The sequence below is a fragment of the Sycon ciliatum genome, chromosome 1 (assembly GCF_964019385.1).
Source record: "Sycon ciliatum chromosome 1, ocSycCili1.1, whole genome shotgun sequence".
Classification (NCBI taxonomy): Eukaryota; Metazoa; Porifera; class Calcarea; order Leucosolenida; family Sycettidae; genus Sycon; species Sycon ciliatum.
In genome coordinates, this window is record NC_088643.1 from 50,711,998 (window position 1) to 50,730,379 (window position 18,382).

Genomic DNA, 18,382 nt, shown 5'->3' on the forward strand with positions numbered 1-18,382 from the left:
TCAACAACCCCTCCTGGATTGGTGTTTGCTTAGTCTCTTGCTACCATCCGCCATGTGGGTGCAGCCGAACAGTAGGGCACATTTGTGTTGTACATCCGGTCATCTCCGAAAACCCCAAGACGTCACTCAGGGTTAATTATTATTATTATTATTATTATTGCTCTGCTGGGATGACGACTACACCATAGCTCAGTGGTTAGAGCATCGCTGGCTACAAGCAAAGGTCCCTGGTTCGAGTCCTGGTGGTGACAGTCAATTTTTTCTTCAGACTTTTCCCGTTTGTCTCTTTCCCTCAAACCAGTTAATTATTATTATTATTATTATTATATTGCACTATCGCGATGTAAGCGGGGATGCCTACTTCACTTGTGCCATCCAGGATGATGATAAAGAGAAAGACAAACAGAAAGCTCAGAATCTTGAGGAACAATGCTGTAGAGCACAATAGCTGTGATCGATAGGATGCGCTACAGAAAGGTGAAATGCCATTTCAGGGTTAATGCCATTTCAATACGAAGAACTGACCAAGAAAACACCCTGGTCCGCTTAGCCCTGGGCAGTCAGTCCGGAGTGAATACATGTACATGTAGTTGTTTAATTTTGCGGCGATGATTGCATGCTTGTGTACCAGGCTGCTAGAACGTTTGATGTAACCGACAACATGGGCAGGGAGGGGTCATGAAGTGGGTTTCGCTTGTTGGCTGCCTGATTGAGTTAAGCTGTGTTACCAGCTGGCGCGTGTACGCGTGAAGCCACGCGTTTGTGCGTATTTTTGCTGGGCTTTTGGGGTGTCGTGCGTACGGAAACGCGCCGAAATGGAAATTCCAACGTGTTGGAATTTTCAGCGCAGCGTACATGCCGGTCACTTTGACTGGCGGGGTTAGTACTCGAAGGCGTCGCACGCCCTAAATACGGGTCGAAATGCTGTTTTTGTGTACCATACTCGCAAGATTAGCCCCCCCCCCCCCCTCCCTCTACTGTTTTTCAAAGTCACAACAAATGGGGCGCTATTTTTGTTCAATGCGGGCTCGGGGAATTTGTTAACCAAAAACAACAGCAGCACTACGTACCAGGGAGTCGCACCCAAATAATTGTCTACATTGTAGCCTACCTCAGTACCTGCTACGGAAATCGCTACAGTCCCCCCCCCCCCCCCCCCCCCCGGCGCCCGCCCGTTACACTGGTACGGACGGGTCGGTCGCGGTGGGTCTGTCTTTTCCTCTCCCCGCAAACAATATTACCAAGAGTACATAACCCCAGTACTCTTGATATTACTTTATCATTTTTGGTCATCTTTTGTATTTTCATGACATGATTGTATTGGTACAACACGTACAAGCTAGATAGATGGTATTATATAACCCAATACTAGTTCAAAACTAGTATTAGATAAACCTTGTTATAGTTCACGCATATTGTTAGATTGACAGCATGAAACACAGTGTCCTCCACCTTGTTTCAGGCTGTTTCCTCTCCCTGACGTGAGTCACGTGACGTATCTGGACTGGAGTCACTGGACTTGGCATTTTGACACGTGGTTTCCGCTTTTTGCCTCATATCATCGATCTAAAAAATATTTCCTGAGTGCGTTTGGCGTTTCTGTAATAAATTTGATTTTGTTTTCATCACCTCTTTGCCTGCGACTTTGGGAAAGCTGGAGGGCTAAATGGCTGTCAGACATTTATCACGTAAAGCCTTTGGCTTGAGAACCGTTTCACTAATTCCAGGTGACGGAGTAGGCCCGGAGTTGTCGTCTGCGGTAAAAGATGTCTTTCAGCACATGAACGTCCCTGTAGAATTCGACGAGCAGAATATTACAGGTAGCAATGACTCTTATGAAGCTGCTAAGACGTCTCTCCGAACTCATCGGGTAGGTCTTAAAGGAATTATCAGCACATCGGCATCCCTCGCAGAGCCCAGATCTCTCAATGTGCAACTGAGAAAGGATCTCGGTTTGTTCGCAAATTTGGTGAGATGTCGTACAATGCAAGGTGTGAAAACTCGCCACAAGGATGTTGATATGGTGATCATTCGTGAAAATACTGAAGGCGAATACAGTGGTCTGGAGCATGAGAGTGTACCAGGTGTTGTGGAGAGCTTGAAGGTGGTAACTGCCGAAGGAGCCCATCGCATTGCCAAGTTTGCCTTTGAGACGGCATCTCGCCTAAACCGGCGCAAAGTGACGACTGTTCACAAGGCCAATATCATGAAACTTGCCGACGGTTTCTTCCTGCAGAGTTGCCGGGATGTTGCCAAGGATTACCCACTGATAGAGTTTGAGGACATGATCGTGGACAATTGCTGCATGCAGTTGGCGAGTCGTCCACAGCAGTTCGACGTGCTGGTAATGGGAAATCTTTACGGCAATATCATCAGTAACCTGGGCGCTGGTCTTGTTGGCGGTGCAGGTGTTATTCCTGGAGTCAACATGGGTGAGGATATTGTCCTGTTTGAGCCTGGTGCACGCCATCGCGGACATGAGCTAGCTGGCAAGAACACGGCCAATCCCGCTGGCATGTTGCTGACGTCTGCAAGCATGCTACGACACCTGCGCCTGGATGAGTACGCCGAGCAGATTGAGAACGTAGTCAATGGCCTACTCATGGAGTCTCAGTTTCACACACCCGACCTAGGAGGTAATTCTGGAACATCGGACTTTGTGGATGCATTGAAGACCCGACTGTAGACTGCCGGCAGCCTGTTGTCAGAATCAGCAGTTACTGCGAACGCCGCTGTCACTACTGAAAACAACTCAGGCTTACTTTGCGACAGTGCTGCATGTGGCCGTGTCGTCAGTGCATTTTGGTCTTTCCTCACATGCGCAGGAACTGATTGGCTTGACAATGTCTTCGAGCTAGATATGGGGTTGCTGCCTTGACATTATTGCTGGCCGAGTGGTACAGGAATATGACAGCTCGTATGTCCACAGCAGTGCAGTCTTGTTGCTGGACTGAGTTGCTCTTTTCTAGACAGACAATGGCATGACCACTTTCAATCAGCATTATATGAAATCCAGTATCTCTTTGGGTAAATTTGGTTCTTGGAGGCTTATCAAATTCTGCAGTTATTTATTTCCTGGAGTAATGATACGATTGCATATCTAGTATTTATTTCTGAGCCATACTTTAGAATTATAACCATCTTCATGTGATTTCAAGTTGGGCTGTACTACAGTTGTATTCGTACAGTGACATCAGTGCTTACGGATTTTTATTTATTTTGCTTGCACATGAAGATTGTAGATTTTCCCTTCTGCCGTTTTTGGCTCTCCTTTTCATCATCTGCTCTGCTCTGAGGAACAGGATATTGCTGCCCTGCGGCACACTCTGGCCACCGCCTGACTCTCTTTCATCTCTCTTCCATCTGGACGGATTCATTAATTCTGGACCAGTTCTGTCTTTGCTGTGGTAGTTGAGGATGTGTGTAAGTGCATGTTGGGGTGGTAGTGGTCCATGCTATCAAGATTACTTACTAACACCTAGAGTGTGTAACCACCTGCACTTTCTATGTCCAGTACTGCGAAGGCAGCGTTTCATATCACGTGACCTGGTTAAATTGTTTGCACTCGCAAACTGCGCAGAGATCTGTGCCGTTTGAAGCATCGCTGCTTGCAACCCTGTAGTACAGTGGAGATTGGATATAACGACCTTGGGTATAACGACAAATCGAGTTGAGCGACACAATTCTGTTGCCCAAGTCGTTTAGCAAGTCCTTTCTGTACATTATAGATCGGGTATAACGACCTCGAAAATAACGACAGATCGAATTTACTGACACTTTTTTGGTGCCCGAAGACCTGAAAAACAGTGAAAATGCATTGGATATAACGACTTTCCTCTTGTATCAGGCAGACTGGCATGTCTGGAACATGGTATTATTATGGCTGTGCCACGTGCCCGGACCTCCGGGTCACTCATGTGTGCTTTACATTGCACGTTGCACGTTGTAGCCGCAGTGCAGCGGTGCGGGATGACTTCACCTTGAACAATGCATGCAAGACACATGACTAGACTACAATCATACATATCTGTTAACCACATGTACATGTATATCTACAATACCTTTCTGTCATTTTGATATACATATTGCATACTAAACGTGAAGATCGCGTTTAGTTTGATAGCTTGCATGCCGTGACGTCCTAAGTTACCGGTAGGACCCAAGAAATCGAGCTGCAAAAGTGCTTTGGTTGAGAAATTTCTTGAAACAATTGTTCAGATGAGGTCTTTGTCAGGCAAAGTAATGGCGCAAAATGCAAGGCTACGTCCAGTGCATTGCGTATGCGCAATTTTATCGATTGTCAAAATGGCCGCACATAATCCTGTCGGTGCGCTAGCAACTCTGTCCAAAGTGAATTTTGACCATGGCACATCACTCGTGGTGAGATCCTAATGTTTTTATTAGCTTGCCAAGGCAGTGGAATGCATAATTCCATACTCCGTTTCCATGGTTACCATGGGCTGTTACCATGGAATTCTGTAGTATGCCTTGTGCGATCGCGTCTAAAATTTGTGGACTCCTTCATTAGCCCCTGAGCAACAGTTTAGGGTCAAGTTTTACTTTTAGGTCAATGTTAGAACAGCGGCCATGCAGTATGTCTGTGTATGATGGTCCTACCGGTAGGACCAAGGTCTCTGCAAGCTATCAGATCGACAGATCGAATATAGCGACATTTTGCTTTCTCTCGAAAGAGTGTCGTTATATCCAATCTCCACTGTGTAGTTCACAACTCTTGCTATCATGCACAGGAAGGGGGAGTTGACACTGATAGTGAGTGATAGTATCACATGACGTGAATTTTTTTGTCATGGCGGACCTCATGCATACCAGGGAGTCGTAAAATTTTACGACTCCCTGATGCATACAATACTCACTACTGTTTTGTATTGAATGGCTTGCATGGTGTTGGTTTGAGACACACTATGCGAGTCACTGGGTTGGTTTCTGGCGAAGCACTGACTGTGCAATCTGGCACATATCCCAAATCCCAAGGAGCCAATGACATACTGATGTTTTGATCAGTTGACCCCGGCAGTCCCTTGCAATAGGCTTCTTGCTTCAATGCTTGTATTGTGCATGCACATGGGGTACGCATACGCGCACGCACGCACGCACACACACACAAAATAAACATAAACAAACACACACGCACACACACACACACACATACGTTCACACCATTTTTACGCCCGTCGCAAGAGAACCACGCAAATCTGCAAATGCACAGGCTGGATGTGCACCCACATATTTTCTCATAGCAACGATAGTGGACAAGACCTGAATGAGACAGATCACGACTATTGACCAGTATGTGCCAACACACACGCACACGCACACGCACACACACACACACACTCACGCACGCACACACACAAACACACACATACACACACACACATACACACACATACAAACAAACACACACACCTTTGGACCTTTGGAAAGCCCATCGCCAAAGGCGATGATAGCTATTAGGCCAGGCAGTAGTTCTTGTGTCGGGATAAATCATTCGGACGGCGAAAGTCGCGGCCGCAGACACAGACGAACACTCTTGGTTGGGGCTGGCTTGGTGGCTTCCGACGGCTACGCTCGCGCCAGTCCCTCCGGTCTTGAGCAAGGTGGTGCCATTGCGTCTCCGGGATACCGGTCGCACGCAGGTCTGAAGCTGTGTAATACGCGACCGAGTGACAAGGCAAAACTGGTTCAGTCTCTCCGGCAAACCGTCTACTACAAGCTGCCACACCTCTCCAACGCCGGACGCTTGGGTCCATGGCGGGGCCGCGTGTTAGTTCCCTCCGCAAACAGGATCTGCTTTGGCAACCTGGTGTCGTCCATCCTTGCGAGGTGACCAAGCCATAGCAGGCGATTCACACGAATGGCCTCCTCCAGCGAGGCTGGCATGCCGCTGCGCTTCGCCAGGACACACACACACACTCACACACACACACACACCACCACTACCACCACACACACACACACTCACACACACACACACACACACACACACACACACACACACACACACACACACACACACACACACACCTCAGACCTCAGACATGCCCATCGCGGATTAGCGAACAGCTATGTTAGACATAGCAACTTGTGCACACACTGACACACACACACACACACACACACACACACACACACACACACACACACACACACACACACACACAGTGAGTGACACACGCACACACACTGTCCTGTGACATGCTGTAGGTCGAGAGTCAAATATTTATGACTACTTGCCTTTCCGGAAGGGCACGTGGCGCGCCAACATTCAAAAGCATCTTTGTTTTTGTTTTTCCCAGATGAAGAAAAGAAAATCACCACCCTTCCCCAGTTTGGTTTTAGGCGAATGACGCTGCTCATGTATATCCCTGTGGGTTGTGTGTGTGAAGCACCTGATTGAACTCATTCCTGCCTAGCCTGCATGCCGGCGTTGACTCTTCTTTTTTTTTTGTTCTATCGTTGAGCTGGTCAGCGAGCTACAACCGAAATCCAATACATGTACTGTGCAGTAGTTGTAGCAATAGCAGCAGAAATCACACTGATTGGCGATACTGTCTGTGCTGGTGATGATGAATTTTTGATCTTGAACTGCTGATCGCTCTGCTCCGGCAAGTCCTTATCTTTGCGGAATGGCTGCCAAAAGCATATCCGAACGACATGACCAGGTCAGTTGGTCGAATGTACTTGATATCCATGTATGTTGTAGACTAAGGTATATTAGTATATTAATAGTATTTTAGAGTCAACAAACGAAACATGCATGCCAAACGCTGCTTCCCGCTGTGCTCAAGTAACGTTATAACATTGTATGCCTGCACACATTTTGGGGTTAGCATGCAACTGCATAAAATGAGAATAATGATTTTCAAGACCGACATTTGGCACATATTAACGCCCACTATTTTGTGTTGACACGCATTGAAATACCTGGTTTGAGTGAAACCCAGCCCTCGCATCAGGTTCTACAGGAACAAGTCAGGTTTTCATACACGACACTGCAGGAAATAAAGATTGGACTTCGACGGGAGTACATGTACTGTGATTACATGGTGTCTCTGCATGCCATTGTCCTCGCAATCCAGGTTATGAAATGGCTGCAAGACACTCTCGGAGAGACTCCATCGTTCGAGGTCAACGAGACCACCGTTGGCGCTCTGTACGATGTGATGACTAAGTCAGTCTCGGCTAACACGCGTGCCGTGCTGCTTGGCGATGATGCAAAGCAACGGTCTAAGGAGTATGGCAAGGAATGTGAGTCAGTGCAGTACTGTCGGTTGCGGAAGAATTGGGGGGGGGGGGGGTCAGCTTCCTAGCCCAGACCGTTCTTATCTTCATGTATTACAGTCTATGCCCAGTTGAGTCACTGTGTATACATTGGTATGCTGTGCTTGGTGAAATTCGAGGCTGGTCCTTCTTCGACGTCCGACAGTCCTGTACCACTGGACTGTGTACTGCACATCCATATCTTCTGCAATGGATGCTCTGTGTTTCGGAACATTGGGTTAGGCTACATGTGTGGCCAACGTACCTATCCTGAGTTTACTGCTTGGCGCAAACAAAGACAAGCTTGAAGCAAGGTTGCTTCCAAGATGGGCGAGTACCATTATGTCTGTATTGGCATGTGTGTGTGTGTGTGTGTGTGTGTGTGTGTGTCTGTGTGTCTGTGTGTATGTTGTGTGTGTATGTGTGCATTTATGCTTGTATTCCTTGCCAGGCGTTCGTCTGTCTGGTACACTGAGTCGCATTGGTCTCCGAGCGGATATGTTGGACAAGCCGTCCACCGCAGCTTTAGACTCTCTGGCGTCGGTAGCGGAGAGTACAGAACTAAGAGATGTTCACTTGCCTACGTAAGTTACGAGTGCAATCTACTGCTTAACCTCTCTCTCTCTCTCTCTCTCTCTCTCTCTCTCTCTCTCTCTCTCTCTCTCTCTCTCTCTCTCTCTCTCTCTCTCTCTCTCTCTCTCTCTCTCTTTCTCTCTCTCACCCACTCCAACCCATGATGCATTGATTCCCAGACCTTTTGTCGGGGAAATATCGGTACATCGCATCTCACCAGCAGAAGTCATTTAGTACCGGCATACCCACTGTTGTACACTGTTGTACCATTGTTTTTCCCCTCTTTCTGTAGGTATTGCCCTCTAATATATAAATAAATAAAGCTGGCCCTGTGGGTGTGCACTGGCCCTAGAGTCAGGTTGGTCTCAGAGAACATCCATTCGCGAGCCCCTGATGGCCGGCCTGGTCCGGTAATCACTGGTGACAGGTTTCCCGCCGGTCTGCCGGTCTTTGATGAAGTTAACCCAGTACCGATTGGAGATTGCAGAAAGCTCAGCGAGCCTGTGTTTTCTTTTCGGTTTCTGTTCAGCTTTCACGTTGGTCTGTCACAGCTGTGTAGTGCAGTGGAGGATGAGAACATAGCCAGCGTAGACCTGCGCCAGCGCCAGCAGGAGATCATTGCACGCACCAAGCAGGCCCTGGTGCAAATCAACACACTCAAACAGTAGGTTATCAATGTATGCCTGCAATGAATGCCTGCATGTGCTGTCGTCTTGTTCATACAGGTGGGCTGACGAGAGAGCTTGGAAGCTCAGGGCCCTACGCTATGCTTTTTTTCCTTGATGACCTAGACAAAAAAAAGCATAGGGATGTTATAAATTCTTTAAAAAATTCCTTTTTTTATTAAACAATTCCTTTTTTTAAGACATAACCTGGGATTCGAACCCGCACTATCGCGCCCTGCATGCATTCCCCGATACACTTCGCATACATACTAATTCTTCCAAATTGCTTCACATTATGATCTTGCATTTGAAAGCCCTATTTGAATATGCATTGTGGCCAGCCGTCTTTGAATGTACGGTACGGTAGGGATAGGTACGGGTTAGGTACGATCGAATGGTAATACGACACCGTCTCCCGTACCGTACCATCAAACACAGCTGGCCACATACAGCTGCCTGCAATATTCAAATAGGGCTTTCAAACGCAAGATCATAACGTAAAGCAACTTGGAAGAATGGGTATGAATGCGAAGTGTATGGGGGAATGCATGTAGGGCGATAGTGCGGGTTCGAATCCCAGGATATGCCTGAAAAATTAGGAGAATAGAAAAATTTATAACATCCCTATGATTTTTTTGCCGTCAGATACGGGATAGCGCCAGGCGTGACACAAACAAACAAACAAACACACAAACAAACAAATACCAAATTAAAGCTGTGTGGGCCCTGGCTAGCGCCAGACGTTACTGAAGTAACGTCTTCTGCATAGCTACGGGAATAATTCTTTTTCTCATATAAGTCGTATTGCTCGCCCTAGTACGTGTTGTGTGACCGAGAGTACATACATGTAGCTGCATTTTGACATACAGAATTCATGTCGTTAACAGTTCATGTCATGGCGTTAAAAATCTTTAAAAAAATGTGAAGTCTGGTCCATGTACTCTTCGTGTGGCTGTTCTTGTTCTTGATTGTCCTGTACATGCCGGGCCCGGATGCACACTGCACTAACCTATAGGATGAAATGGGTGCTGCACTGTTGTTAGACCCGCAGAGCAGTGTGGGAGCACCCGTTTCCTCCAGAAAGATGCATCCCCGATGACATCACATTGCAATGTGCACGGGGTGTTAGCACTATCTAAGGCCTCACCCTTTCTTTGTGTTGTTGTTATGTTCTGCGTTTTCAGCTGAGCTGCCTGCCAGCGCTGAGCGAGTTCAGTCAGAGGTTCATCCTTCCTGCTATACTCTTCCTCCGTCCCACTCTTCCTCTCGTTCTTGCTGTCCTTCTTAACAAACTTCTTGATCTTGCGGATTGTCCGGTCTTTACATGCCCGACTTGTCACGTCTTTCATGTCCACAGAGAACGATTTTCGCACGGCTTCGGAAACTTCATCCCAAAAGCACATCCTTCCGCGTTCGAATATGCATGGGTGTCCCATCGAGTGAAGGAACACCTCAAGTTCATGGCGGATGTTGGCTTCGGCTCCGTCCGAGTCGGACCCTGAAGGCACTGCAGTAGCAGCTTGAGTGCTGACGACAGGCGGAGCTTCTATGGTACAGCACCAATCGGAATGGGCTGTCCATAATTATTGATCTTTTACACGAAAAGAAAAAAATTCGTTTATGGGTGGGTGGGTCAAAGAGAGTTTCGTTTTTGAAAAACATTGGTATGTGAGACATCAATGCATTCTAGCCGTCAAGTCAATTTTTTCGTTGGTGGGGAGGGGGGGGGGGGGAGTGAGGGTCGTAACTACCGTATTTCCTCGATTAATAGACCCGGTCTTTTGTTTTTTGAAGAGGGTTGGACCCCCTGTCTCTTATTTGGGCATGGTCCATTATTTGGGCACGGTCCACTATATTTTCTATATTATGACGTGTTAAAAATCCACCATTTCCAGCGATGTGCCGATGAAAATATGGTGGACCGTGCTCAAATAATAAAAGAAAGCACTAGCCACTACAAAAATTGTAGTCACGCAACGTAAAATAGCGTCCTTTTTTGATCCACCATGTGCTTTCTTAGTGCGCATGCGCAAAGCGATGAACTCAAATAAGAGACCGGGTCTCTTATTCGGGCATGGTCTACTATTTTTCCGTGAGGCCTCTAGGAGGGTCTACTATTTGAGCATGGTCTATTATTCGAGCATGGTCCATTAATCGAGGAAATACGGTAAACTTTTTCATTTCGTGAAAATTATCGATAATGCCGGATGGCCCCTATGTTAGTCGGCTACCAAAATCAGTGACGTACTATTTTAGATATTTCCCTCGAGCTCGTCCAATAGGAAACCTCAATGAAGTTGCACCCTGTTCGAGCTTGTGTGCTCTGCTATCACTGGAGTGTGATGGCAGCACTGGTTGCATTGCATATAGTCAAGAGTACATAACTACAGTGTAGTTATGTACTCTTGATATAGTCTATAGGCTTGTCTATGCTTCCACTTCAGTGCTTGTTGCATCATGTTGCATGCTCCACATCATACGTTGTTGTTGTTGTTGTTGTTGTTGTTGTTGTTGTTGTTGTTGTTGTTGTTGTTGTTGTTGTTGTTGTTGTTGTTGTTGTTGTTGTTGTTGTTGTTGTTGTTGTTGTTATTGTGGTCGTCGCCGTCGCCGTCGTTGTTGCCGGTGTGTGTGTGTGTGTGTTGTGTGTGTGTCCATGCATGTGTCAGAATGCATGCTCGGCTCGCCCAGAAGACCACTGCCGATGCAGAGACCAGTGCCCGCTCTCAGCAGGAGGTAGCCTTTTGTCATGCCAAGGCGCAGCAGTACCAGCAAGAAATCACAGGCCTTCAGGTGTGTACTGTACCATGTGTGTTCGTATGACATCGCTCCTAGTGGCAGTGTAGCTAACGTGTCTGTTAGCTGGAAGTGATGAATTGGAAAACAACCCGGAATTTTCTTCATCCAAAGACGTCAGTGTCTTCTGTAGGGTATGTATAGATGAAATACCAAAAAATGACCACTCACCGTTAATATTAGGGAATTATGGGAATTTCAAAATTGCCATTTTTACGAACTTTTGGCATTTGGATAGTAACCCATTATTTTTATAGCTCCAATGCGCAAATTGGTTATTTTGCGATATAATGTGGACCATATTGAATGGCCCAATTTTTTATCAAAGACTGCTAAATCATTTCTTCTAATGTGCAGTGATATGGGAAAGCCCCAAAAATTGATGTGTCGCCATGAAAAGACTTCACGATAACACGTCTTTTCATGAAAAATACTGAAAATTTTGAGTTTTCTCCTATTGCATGCATACAATGCCTAGTTATCCTATAGGTAGTGCTGAAACGATTACGTTTTTTCCTTAGTGGCTTAGCTGATACCATAACGATCGGCTTTTCGGCTAAACGAGTATTATTGTAACTACATCAGTACATGTACATTCTGTGAATGTCAAAAAAATTACGAGTCCAACATCGCCACCGACGGAAAGCGGGCGCATAGATCCGATGATCCCGCAACAAGTCCGTCAGCTGTTCGGACTGACCAGACGAATACAGACAAGACAGAGGCAACTCACTGGTTGCAACCCAAGAGCTGATGGTGCCCTTCGCGTGTGACTTCGCTGACTCCGACGATGAAGTCAGAGAAGCCGGCCAGGGGTGCAGATCGGCGGATTTCGATGGATGAGCTGACTTGAGGCGCACCAACAAGTCACTACAGTGCTGGCAACTGAAATCCGACCCCTGGGCGGCGTGCCGCGCCGCCCAGGGGGTCGGATTTCAGTTGCCAGCACTGTAGTTGTTTTTCCTGTCTATGCTCAAAATAGGCCCGGACGCCAGGCCTAGCTCGTCGTCGAACAAGCTGGTTCGGGAACTGTTGACAGAACGGAAAACATGAAACTGAAGACCACTTTACTGTCTTTAGTAGGGATTCCAGTCAAAATTTCAAATTCAGAATTCAAGCTAGCTTGTTCTTGGACAATGTCACCAAGGAAATGAGAAATACTATGGTACCAATTTTATCAAAATCGGTCCAGGCATTCGAAAGTTATAGCCATTTTTCTACAGCGAAATGGGTGTATTTTTCTCTGGCGATCAAATGGGAAATCGGCTCAAAACATGGTCAAACTACTGCATAGCCACCACCTAGCTACATACATCATCACACGAATCAGATGAAATTTTGTCACAGTTTACAGCCGGCCTCTTATCCTTGCCTTGAGCGGATGACATATGCACGCTTCGATTCGGCGAACCTACCCCTCTTCTTCACACGGCTTTGGCCGACAAGGACGTCAAGTCACCAGCACGGCTTTTGCCATTGCCGACAAGGACGGCAAGTCACAAACACGCCAATGTTGATGTTGCCGATGCCGTCTTCTGCAGAGCTTGCAAGTTGCGAACCAAATTAAGAAGACGCTGTCGATGGGAGCTGGGATCAGGCTGATCATGGTGAGAGATACTGCATCAGCTCCATCACCAACCAGTTCGATCGGTAATGACGGCAGCTCCCTGTTCTCCGCCAGCGCACGAGTCGTAAATCCAAGCCGCCGCCTGTTCTCCTTGTTCCTCGCAAACAGGAGATAGTACAGAATCGTGTACTAAGTCGTGCTCACTAGGCACAGCGCAATCCTGGTCTTCGTGCTGCTTGATACTCGCGATCAGCTGACTGCGCTGGGGGTAACACCTAGTTTCTAGTGTAGATCTACTCTTCTTCCTCGCACTTGAAAAAATCGCCATGTCGGAGGTGCTTTTAGTCCTACTCGGCGCACTCAAATTTTGTTGCGCTGCTCTACCTTGCTTGAGAAAAACACCGGCATGGGTGATTCCGAAAGGTTTTTGGGTGCTGAAGCTGAAAATCGGTTTAAGAATCCCCTAAGATGCCATTTTAGACTTGAAAATCGCCTTCAATTTCTTCTTTGACTGATCGCGATGGCCTAATTTCGCCGCACGGCGATCAAAAACCCCACATTGGACAGCTGAAAACCTCAGGAAGCCACTGGTGACTTCAAAAATCCTCCAGAACTTACGATATCTCAGCGCACTGGCCTAGAATGAGCCGTCATCGCGCGACCAAACTTTTGTGTGTAGCGCGTGGAGAAAGTCCTCGAACCCAGTCGGCCTGATCCTGGAACCCCTATCTTTAGGCTAGCTCAAGACTACTTGCACGTGGAGGGAACTCTAGCCCCTGCAGCTAGCTAGTGTAGACACATACTGAGCCTGCCCGTCCTGCATGCTGTATGTAAGAAAAGTAGTCCGCTCAAAAGACGGCGCCGTAACGGTGATCACGTCGATGTTTCTCAGATCGCTATAGTCTTTACACGTACATCGATGTTGCAAGTGTACAATCATGTACATATTCGTGTCGTACTCGCAACACTTTCGATGCATGCACGCTTTGTGCGACCCCCAAAAGGGGGGGGGGGGATCCTGTACCGAGCGTAAGTACCATTCTACTCGTTTAGCCGATAAAATCGAAATAACCGTTCGATCTATTTCTTATCGAGTAAGTAACGAGTAATCGATATAATCGTTTCAGCACTACCTATAGGACACTGCAGGAAGTTGTTATTGTGGCCACAAATCACTGGATCATTGGAGAATATATGTACAGACAGAAGCACGAGCAGTTGTTTTTTCGTAAACTGAATCGATCGTCAGACAAAAATAGATACTGACCCTGCCCTGAAAGTATTGCTATTATGCAGCTGTACCGTGAATGTGCCAAGCCCAGCGTAAACAATTACCATGTGATATGTAGCGCAATATGGAGTGTGTGAGAAAGTGTTAGTTATCTGTGCATTGCTACGCACCATTGTCGTGGAATCAGGTAACAAAGCTGGCAGTTGATGTTATCTCGCATAGCTGCAGAGATAACATCAACTGCCAGCTTTGTTACCTCCAACATAGTGCAATACTGTGTGGCTGAGATCTGCCCATTTCTCCATATCGTTGGAAACTTCTTCCCGCAAACGCTTGATTGTGGCTGCGTCATCATCAGCATTTAGCGCTCCCAGCTCCACACTATTCTCACGAATATCCTTGACAAGTTTCACCCCTACATCTGGCTAGCCTTTTCTTGAGCATGCTTCTGCAGAATGGAATGAATCCTCAGCTACCTGCCTGACTGAATGTGTATAAACTATAAATGTTGTAAAAAAATTTAAAAAAGAGAAGAAACACATGAGAACGAGTTATGCAGCAACTATCCACGACTGTAACAAGATGATAAACGGTCAGAAAGTGCGATAATAGGGCACAAAACTGACAGGCTACTGAGACATTCAGTGACCCATGTGTTTCTTCTCTTTTTTTACATTTTATTACTGGCTCAGTATCCGAGTTGTAAAAATTGCCCGTATAAAGCAGTGATGACCGCAATAATGCCGTGCTGTTTGTGTTTGGTTGCAGGCAAAGCTGCGCGACAGTGGATTTCAGGAAGACATTGAGCACCAGAAGCTTGTTCAGCAAGCTGCTGTAAGTTTGCTGACACGAGTAACAGTTATTATCTGTGTGTGAAGCTTTGCAGGTTTGTAGAGGTTTGTGTCGGTGTCATGTTCTGGCATGGTTCAGGCAGATGCCCACGGTTTGCGATGATGTACGTGCTATTCCCCGTGTCCTTCTGTAGATCTTGAACATGCATGCACTGTCTTTGATCGGTCTACTGTGTAGTGTAGAGTGTAGCAATGATGCCGTTGCTGCCCCTATTTGATCCCCGCTGTTACTGAACGTGTGTGCCTGGACTTGAAGTGCAAATGCTCATCAAGTCCTGGATGGACAAGGCCTTCAGTATCACTGGGCAATATACAGATTTTAATTTCCTGCCAAAACTATCCACTGTACAGTAGGTAGCTAAGCTGCACTGTACATGATTTCCTGTCCAATCTTGTCACTCTCCACTGCATGCCTCCTTCCGACTTAGTACTGCCATTCACACCTGCCATGCCGTGTCTGTATTTCTGACTTAGTACTGCCATTCACACCTGCCATGCCGTGTCTGTATTTCTGACTTAGTACTGCCATTCACACTTGCCATGCCGTGTCTGTATTTCTGACTTAGTACTGCCATTCACACTTGCCATGCCGTGTCTGTATTTCTGGCGGAAACAGGTACATGTATTCTCTAAAAAATACCCTTCCGTTATGCAGCACCAGCTTGCCCTTGTTTGAGCACTTCTGCTGTTACTGCATGCGTGCACATTTGCGTGCGGGCGTATTGGTGTGTGGGTGTGCATTTTTCACTCAGGATCTTGAACAGCGGAGGGAGCTGCTTCGACCGCTCAAGGCAAAGCTCCAGTCATTCCACAACTTACCAGCCGTGAGTTCCTCTGTCGCACATCTTGACTGGACTTCCGAGCATGTTATGCTGTTATTGTCACTGGCTGGGTTTCAAATTTTGCCTGGAGTGGAGTTTGTACTTGTACTCATTTTCATTAGACAGTCAGCAATTCTACCGTATTGTACATGTATCTCATTGCAGGTTGGTTGACTGTGTGGGTGTCTTGTTGCCTGTAGCATTGTTGATTTCTCTATATCATTTCTTGCAGGACTTGCGCCTGTCTACAGTGAAACTTGAACAGCTACGTCAAGAAGTGGTAAGTGACATGTACATGCATACCGTCCTGTCCCATGGTTCTGTGATGCCAAGCTCCAGACCAAACTATCCCTGTCACAGGGTATAGTTGACAACATCACTTCACGTGCGTGTAGATGAGTGTACATGTAATCAGCTTTTTGTCTCTTGTTTCTGATTGGAAAACTGTGGTGGAATTCTTCCTGGTCATTGTATTGTCAGCTACTCATGCCAACTTTAGAACTTTTTTTTATTCATGTCCACTCTTGGTACACATTTCTGAAAAATGCGAAAACTCCATTGTAGCCATCCACTATATCCATACATTCCTGAAGATGGGCCTTGCCCGAAAATTCGAATGATTAAAAAAAATTAGTGATTGGTGTAGCCCAGAGACCGTGTGGAGAGTGCCGTGAAGATGTATGGACACTCTTGGTACGTGTACTTTATTGATTCAAGCCTCACTCTTCTTCTCCTTGTGGCTGTTCGTTGTGATAATGTCGCTCGTGCAGGAGTCACTCGAGAAGCAACTTTCGTCCAGTATTAACCTCATGAACAGTTGAATGGTAACAGTAGCTATTCCACTTGTTTTGGGCGTGTTGTGCCCACCCTGCTATTCCACTTGTTTTGGGCGTGTTGTGCCCACCCTGCTATCGATACCACTGCTGCACGTGCGCATATACATTACACAATATTTGGACATTGTGAATGCACACCCTGAGCTTTTCACCAGCACTGAGCATACTCTTATCCTTGCTGTAAGTGTGTACAACCAGCCACCAACGACTGGCATTGCCTTGTCTAAAAGAACAGCAAAGGCCATTTTGAAATATCAGCACCCCGTGATCGCAGGGTGAGTTAGTTCTCCACTGTACATGTACTACTTTGCTTTTGGGCAGAATGCTCATCTATCAGAAATCTACTTGAGCCAACTTGACATACAGTTGAACATCGATTATCCGACCACCTCTGGGCAGACAACTGTCAGGCGGTGTTCAGATAAGGCAAATGTTCCGGATAAGAAACATGTACATGTACATGTACGACCTTTTTACTTTTCAAAATTTTCGTATTTTTTGAATGGCTCACTACATGCACAGTGCGTACTCTACGGCACGTGCGCCCGAAAAAACTGTTACGGATAATCGAATGGTCGGATAGTCGATGTGCGGATAATCGATGTTCAACTGTAATGCAAACCTTTTTGCTATGCTAATTGTGTACTCTTGTTTTCATATTCCATTCTCTCTCTCTCTCTCTCTCTCTCTCTCTCTCTCTCTCTCTCTCTCTCTCTCTCTCTCTCTCTCTCTCTCTCTCTCTCTCTCTCTCTCTCTCTCTCTCTCTCTCTCTCTCTCTCTCTCTCTCTCTCTCTCTCTCTCTCTCTCTCTCTCTCTCTGTATTAACTAGTGGTTGTGTCACCAAATATTAATGAGTATTGTGATGTTGAATATTGCACATTGAAGTACTGCAGTAGTGATCAATCAAATGCAGAATCATCCTCGAGTATGTCACAGTGACCTCTTATACAATCTTTGGCGCATATGCACTAGAGTTACTAGACTATCTAGAACTAGGTTGTTTCCATGTTATGTCTGCCATTAGGCCATGGTGAAAATTATCTTTGATTCTCAAGTACGCGCGCACCGAATTTTGGCGGCGCAGCGACGATTTAAAAAAAAATTCAATGCATGCATATGCGCGCATTGACCGGCCGCCATGCATGATGTACATGTACATATACAAATACAGCTGCACTGTACAGTCCTGGCATGCTGTGTTCTAGTACGCACTGCACTGTTTGTATACAGCTACAGTCGTGTACATGGCAGTGCTAGTGAGATTCGACGTCTGCATGAAGCAGGGAGTAGTAAAATACCGGTATTTTTCTACTCCCTGGCCTGAATATGAACATGTGACCATGTACATATGTGTGACCCTATCTTTGGAAATAAAAAAATTGTGGGAAATAAATAAAAAATTGCTTGCTCGCACCGATTTTCACAGGCTCATGACCTGAGAATCAACTTTATTTCTTACCATGGCCTTACTGTACCATCATAGTTGTGTTACAAGGTTAAGAAAAAGTTACAATTCACTTGTGTGTGTGTGTGTGTGTGTGTGTGTGTGTGTGTGTGTGTGTGTGTGTGTGTGTGTGTGTGTGTGTGTGCTGTAGAATTAATTCAATTAGTAGTTTCACACGCTGGCCCTCAGTCTTGGAAGCCTGTAGCGGAGGCTGCCAATTGTAAACTCAGTGCAACAATACACGTGACATATATGTACACTGTATTGTTCTGTTCTACATGTAGGCCAACCAGTCCACTTAGTGCCGCAGTACTGGAGTG

At 46.3% G+C, this 18,382-nt stretch overlaps 2 protein-coding genes across 2 annotated transcripts; both read left to right on the plus strand.

Annotated features, from left to right (window-relative positions):
- The first annotated feature begins 1,574 nt into the window (after positions 1–1,574).
- Positions 1,575–3,403, plus strand: LOC135830916 (probable isocitrate dehydrogenase [NAD] subunit beta, mitochondrial). The gene has a single exon (XM_065343137.1). It carries the CDS (start codon positions 1,667–1,669, stop codon positions 2,684–2,686), a length of 1,020 nt encoding a protein of 339 aa, XP_065199209.1. The 5' UTR covers positions 1,575–1,666; the 3' UTR covers positions 2,687–3,403.
- A 2,915-nt stretch (positions 3,404–6,318) lies between these two features.
- LOC135830918 (HAUS augmin-like complex subunit 1) lies at positions 6,319–17,536 on the plus strand. Its single transcript, XM_065343140.1, has 9 exons — positions 6,319–6,683; positions 7,101–7,269; positions 7,733–7,865; positions 8,384–8,518; positions 11,186–11,309; positions 14,879–14,944; positions 15,714–15,785; positions 16,015–16,062; positions 16,553–17,536. The coding sequence occupies exons 1-9, from the start codon at positions 6,648–6,650 to the stop codon at positions 16,601–16,603; spliced, it is 834 nt and encodes a 277-aa protein (XP_065199212.1). The 5' UTR covers positions 6,319–6,647; the 3' UTR covers positions 16,604–17,536.
- The last annotated feature ends 846 nt before the right edge of the window (positions 17,537–18,382 follow it).

Excerpts from the sequence above, each read along its gene's own strand:
- LOC135830916 (XM_065343137.1), top strand. The coding sequence starts at position 1,667 with ATGGCTGTCAGACATTTATCACGTAAAGCCTTTGGCTTGAGAACCGTT.
- LOC135830918 (XM_065343140.1), top strand. The coding sequence starts at position 6,648 with ATGGCTGCCAAAAGCATATCCGAACGACATGACCAG. Across the intron at positions 6,684-7,100 it reads TATCCGAACGACATGACCAG|GTTATGAAATGGCTGCAAGA; the intron begins GTCAGTTGGTCG and ends CTCGCAATCCAG. Across the intron at positions 14,945-15,713 it reads AGCTTGTTCAGCAAGCTGCT|GATCTTGAACAGCGGAGGGA; the intron begins GTAAGTTTGCTG and ends TTTTTCACTCAG.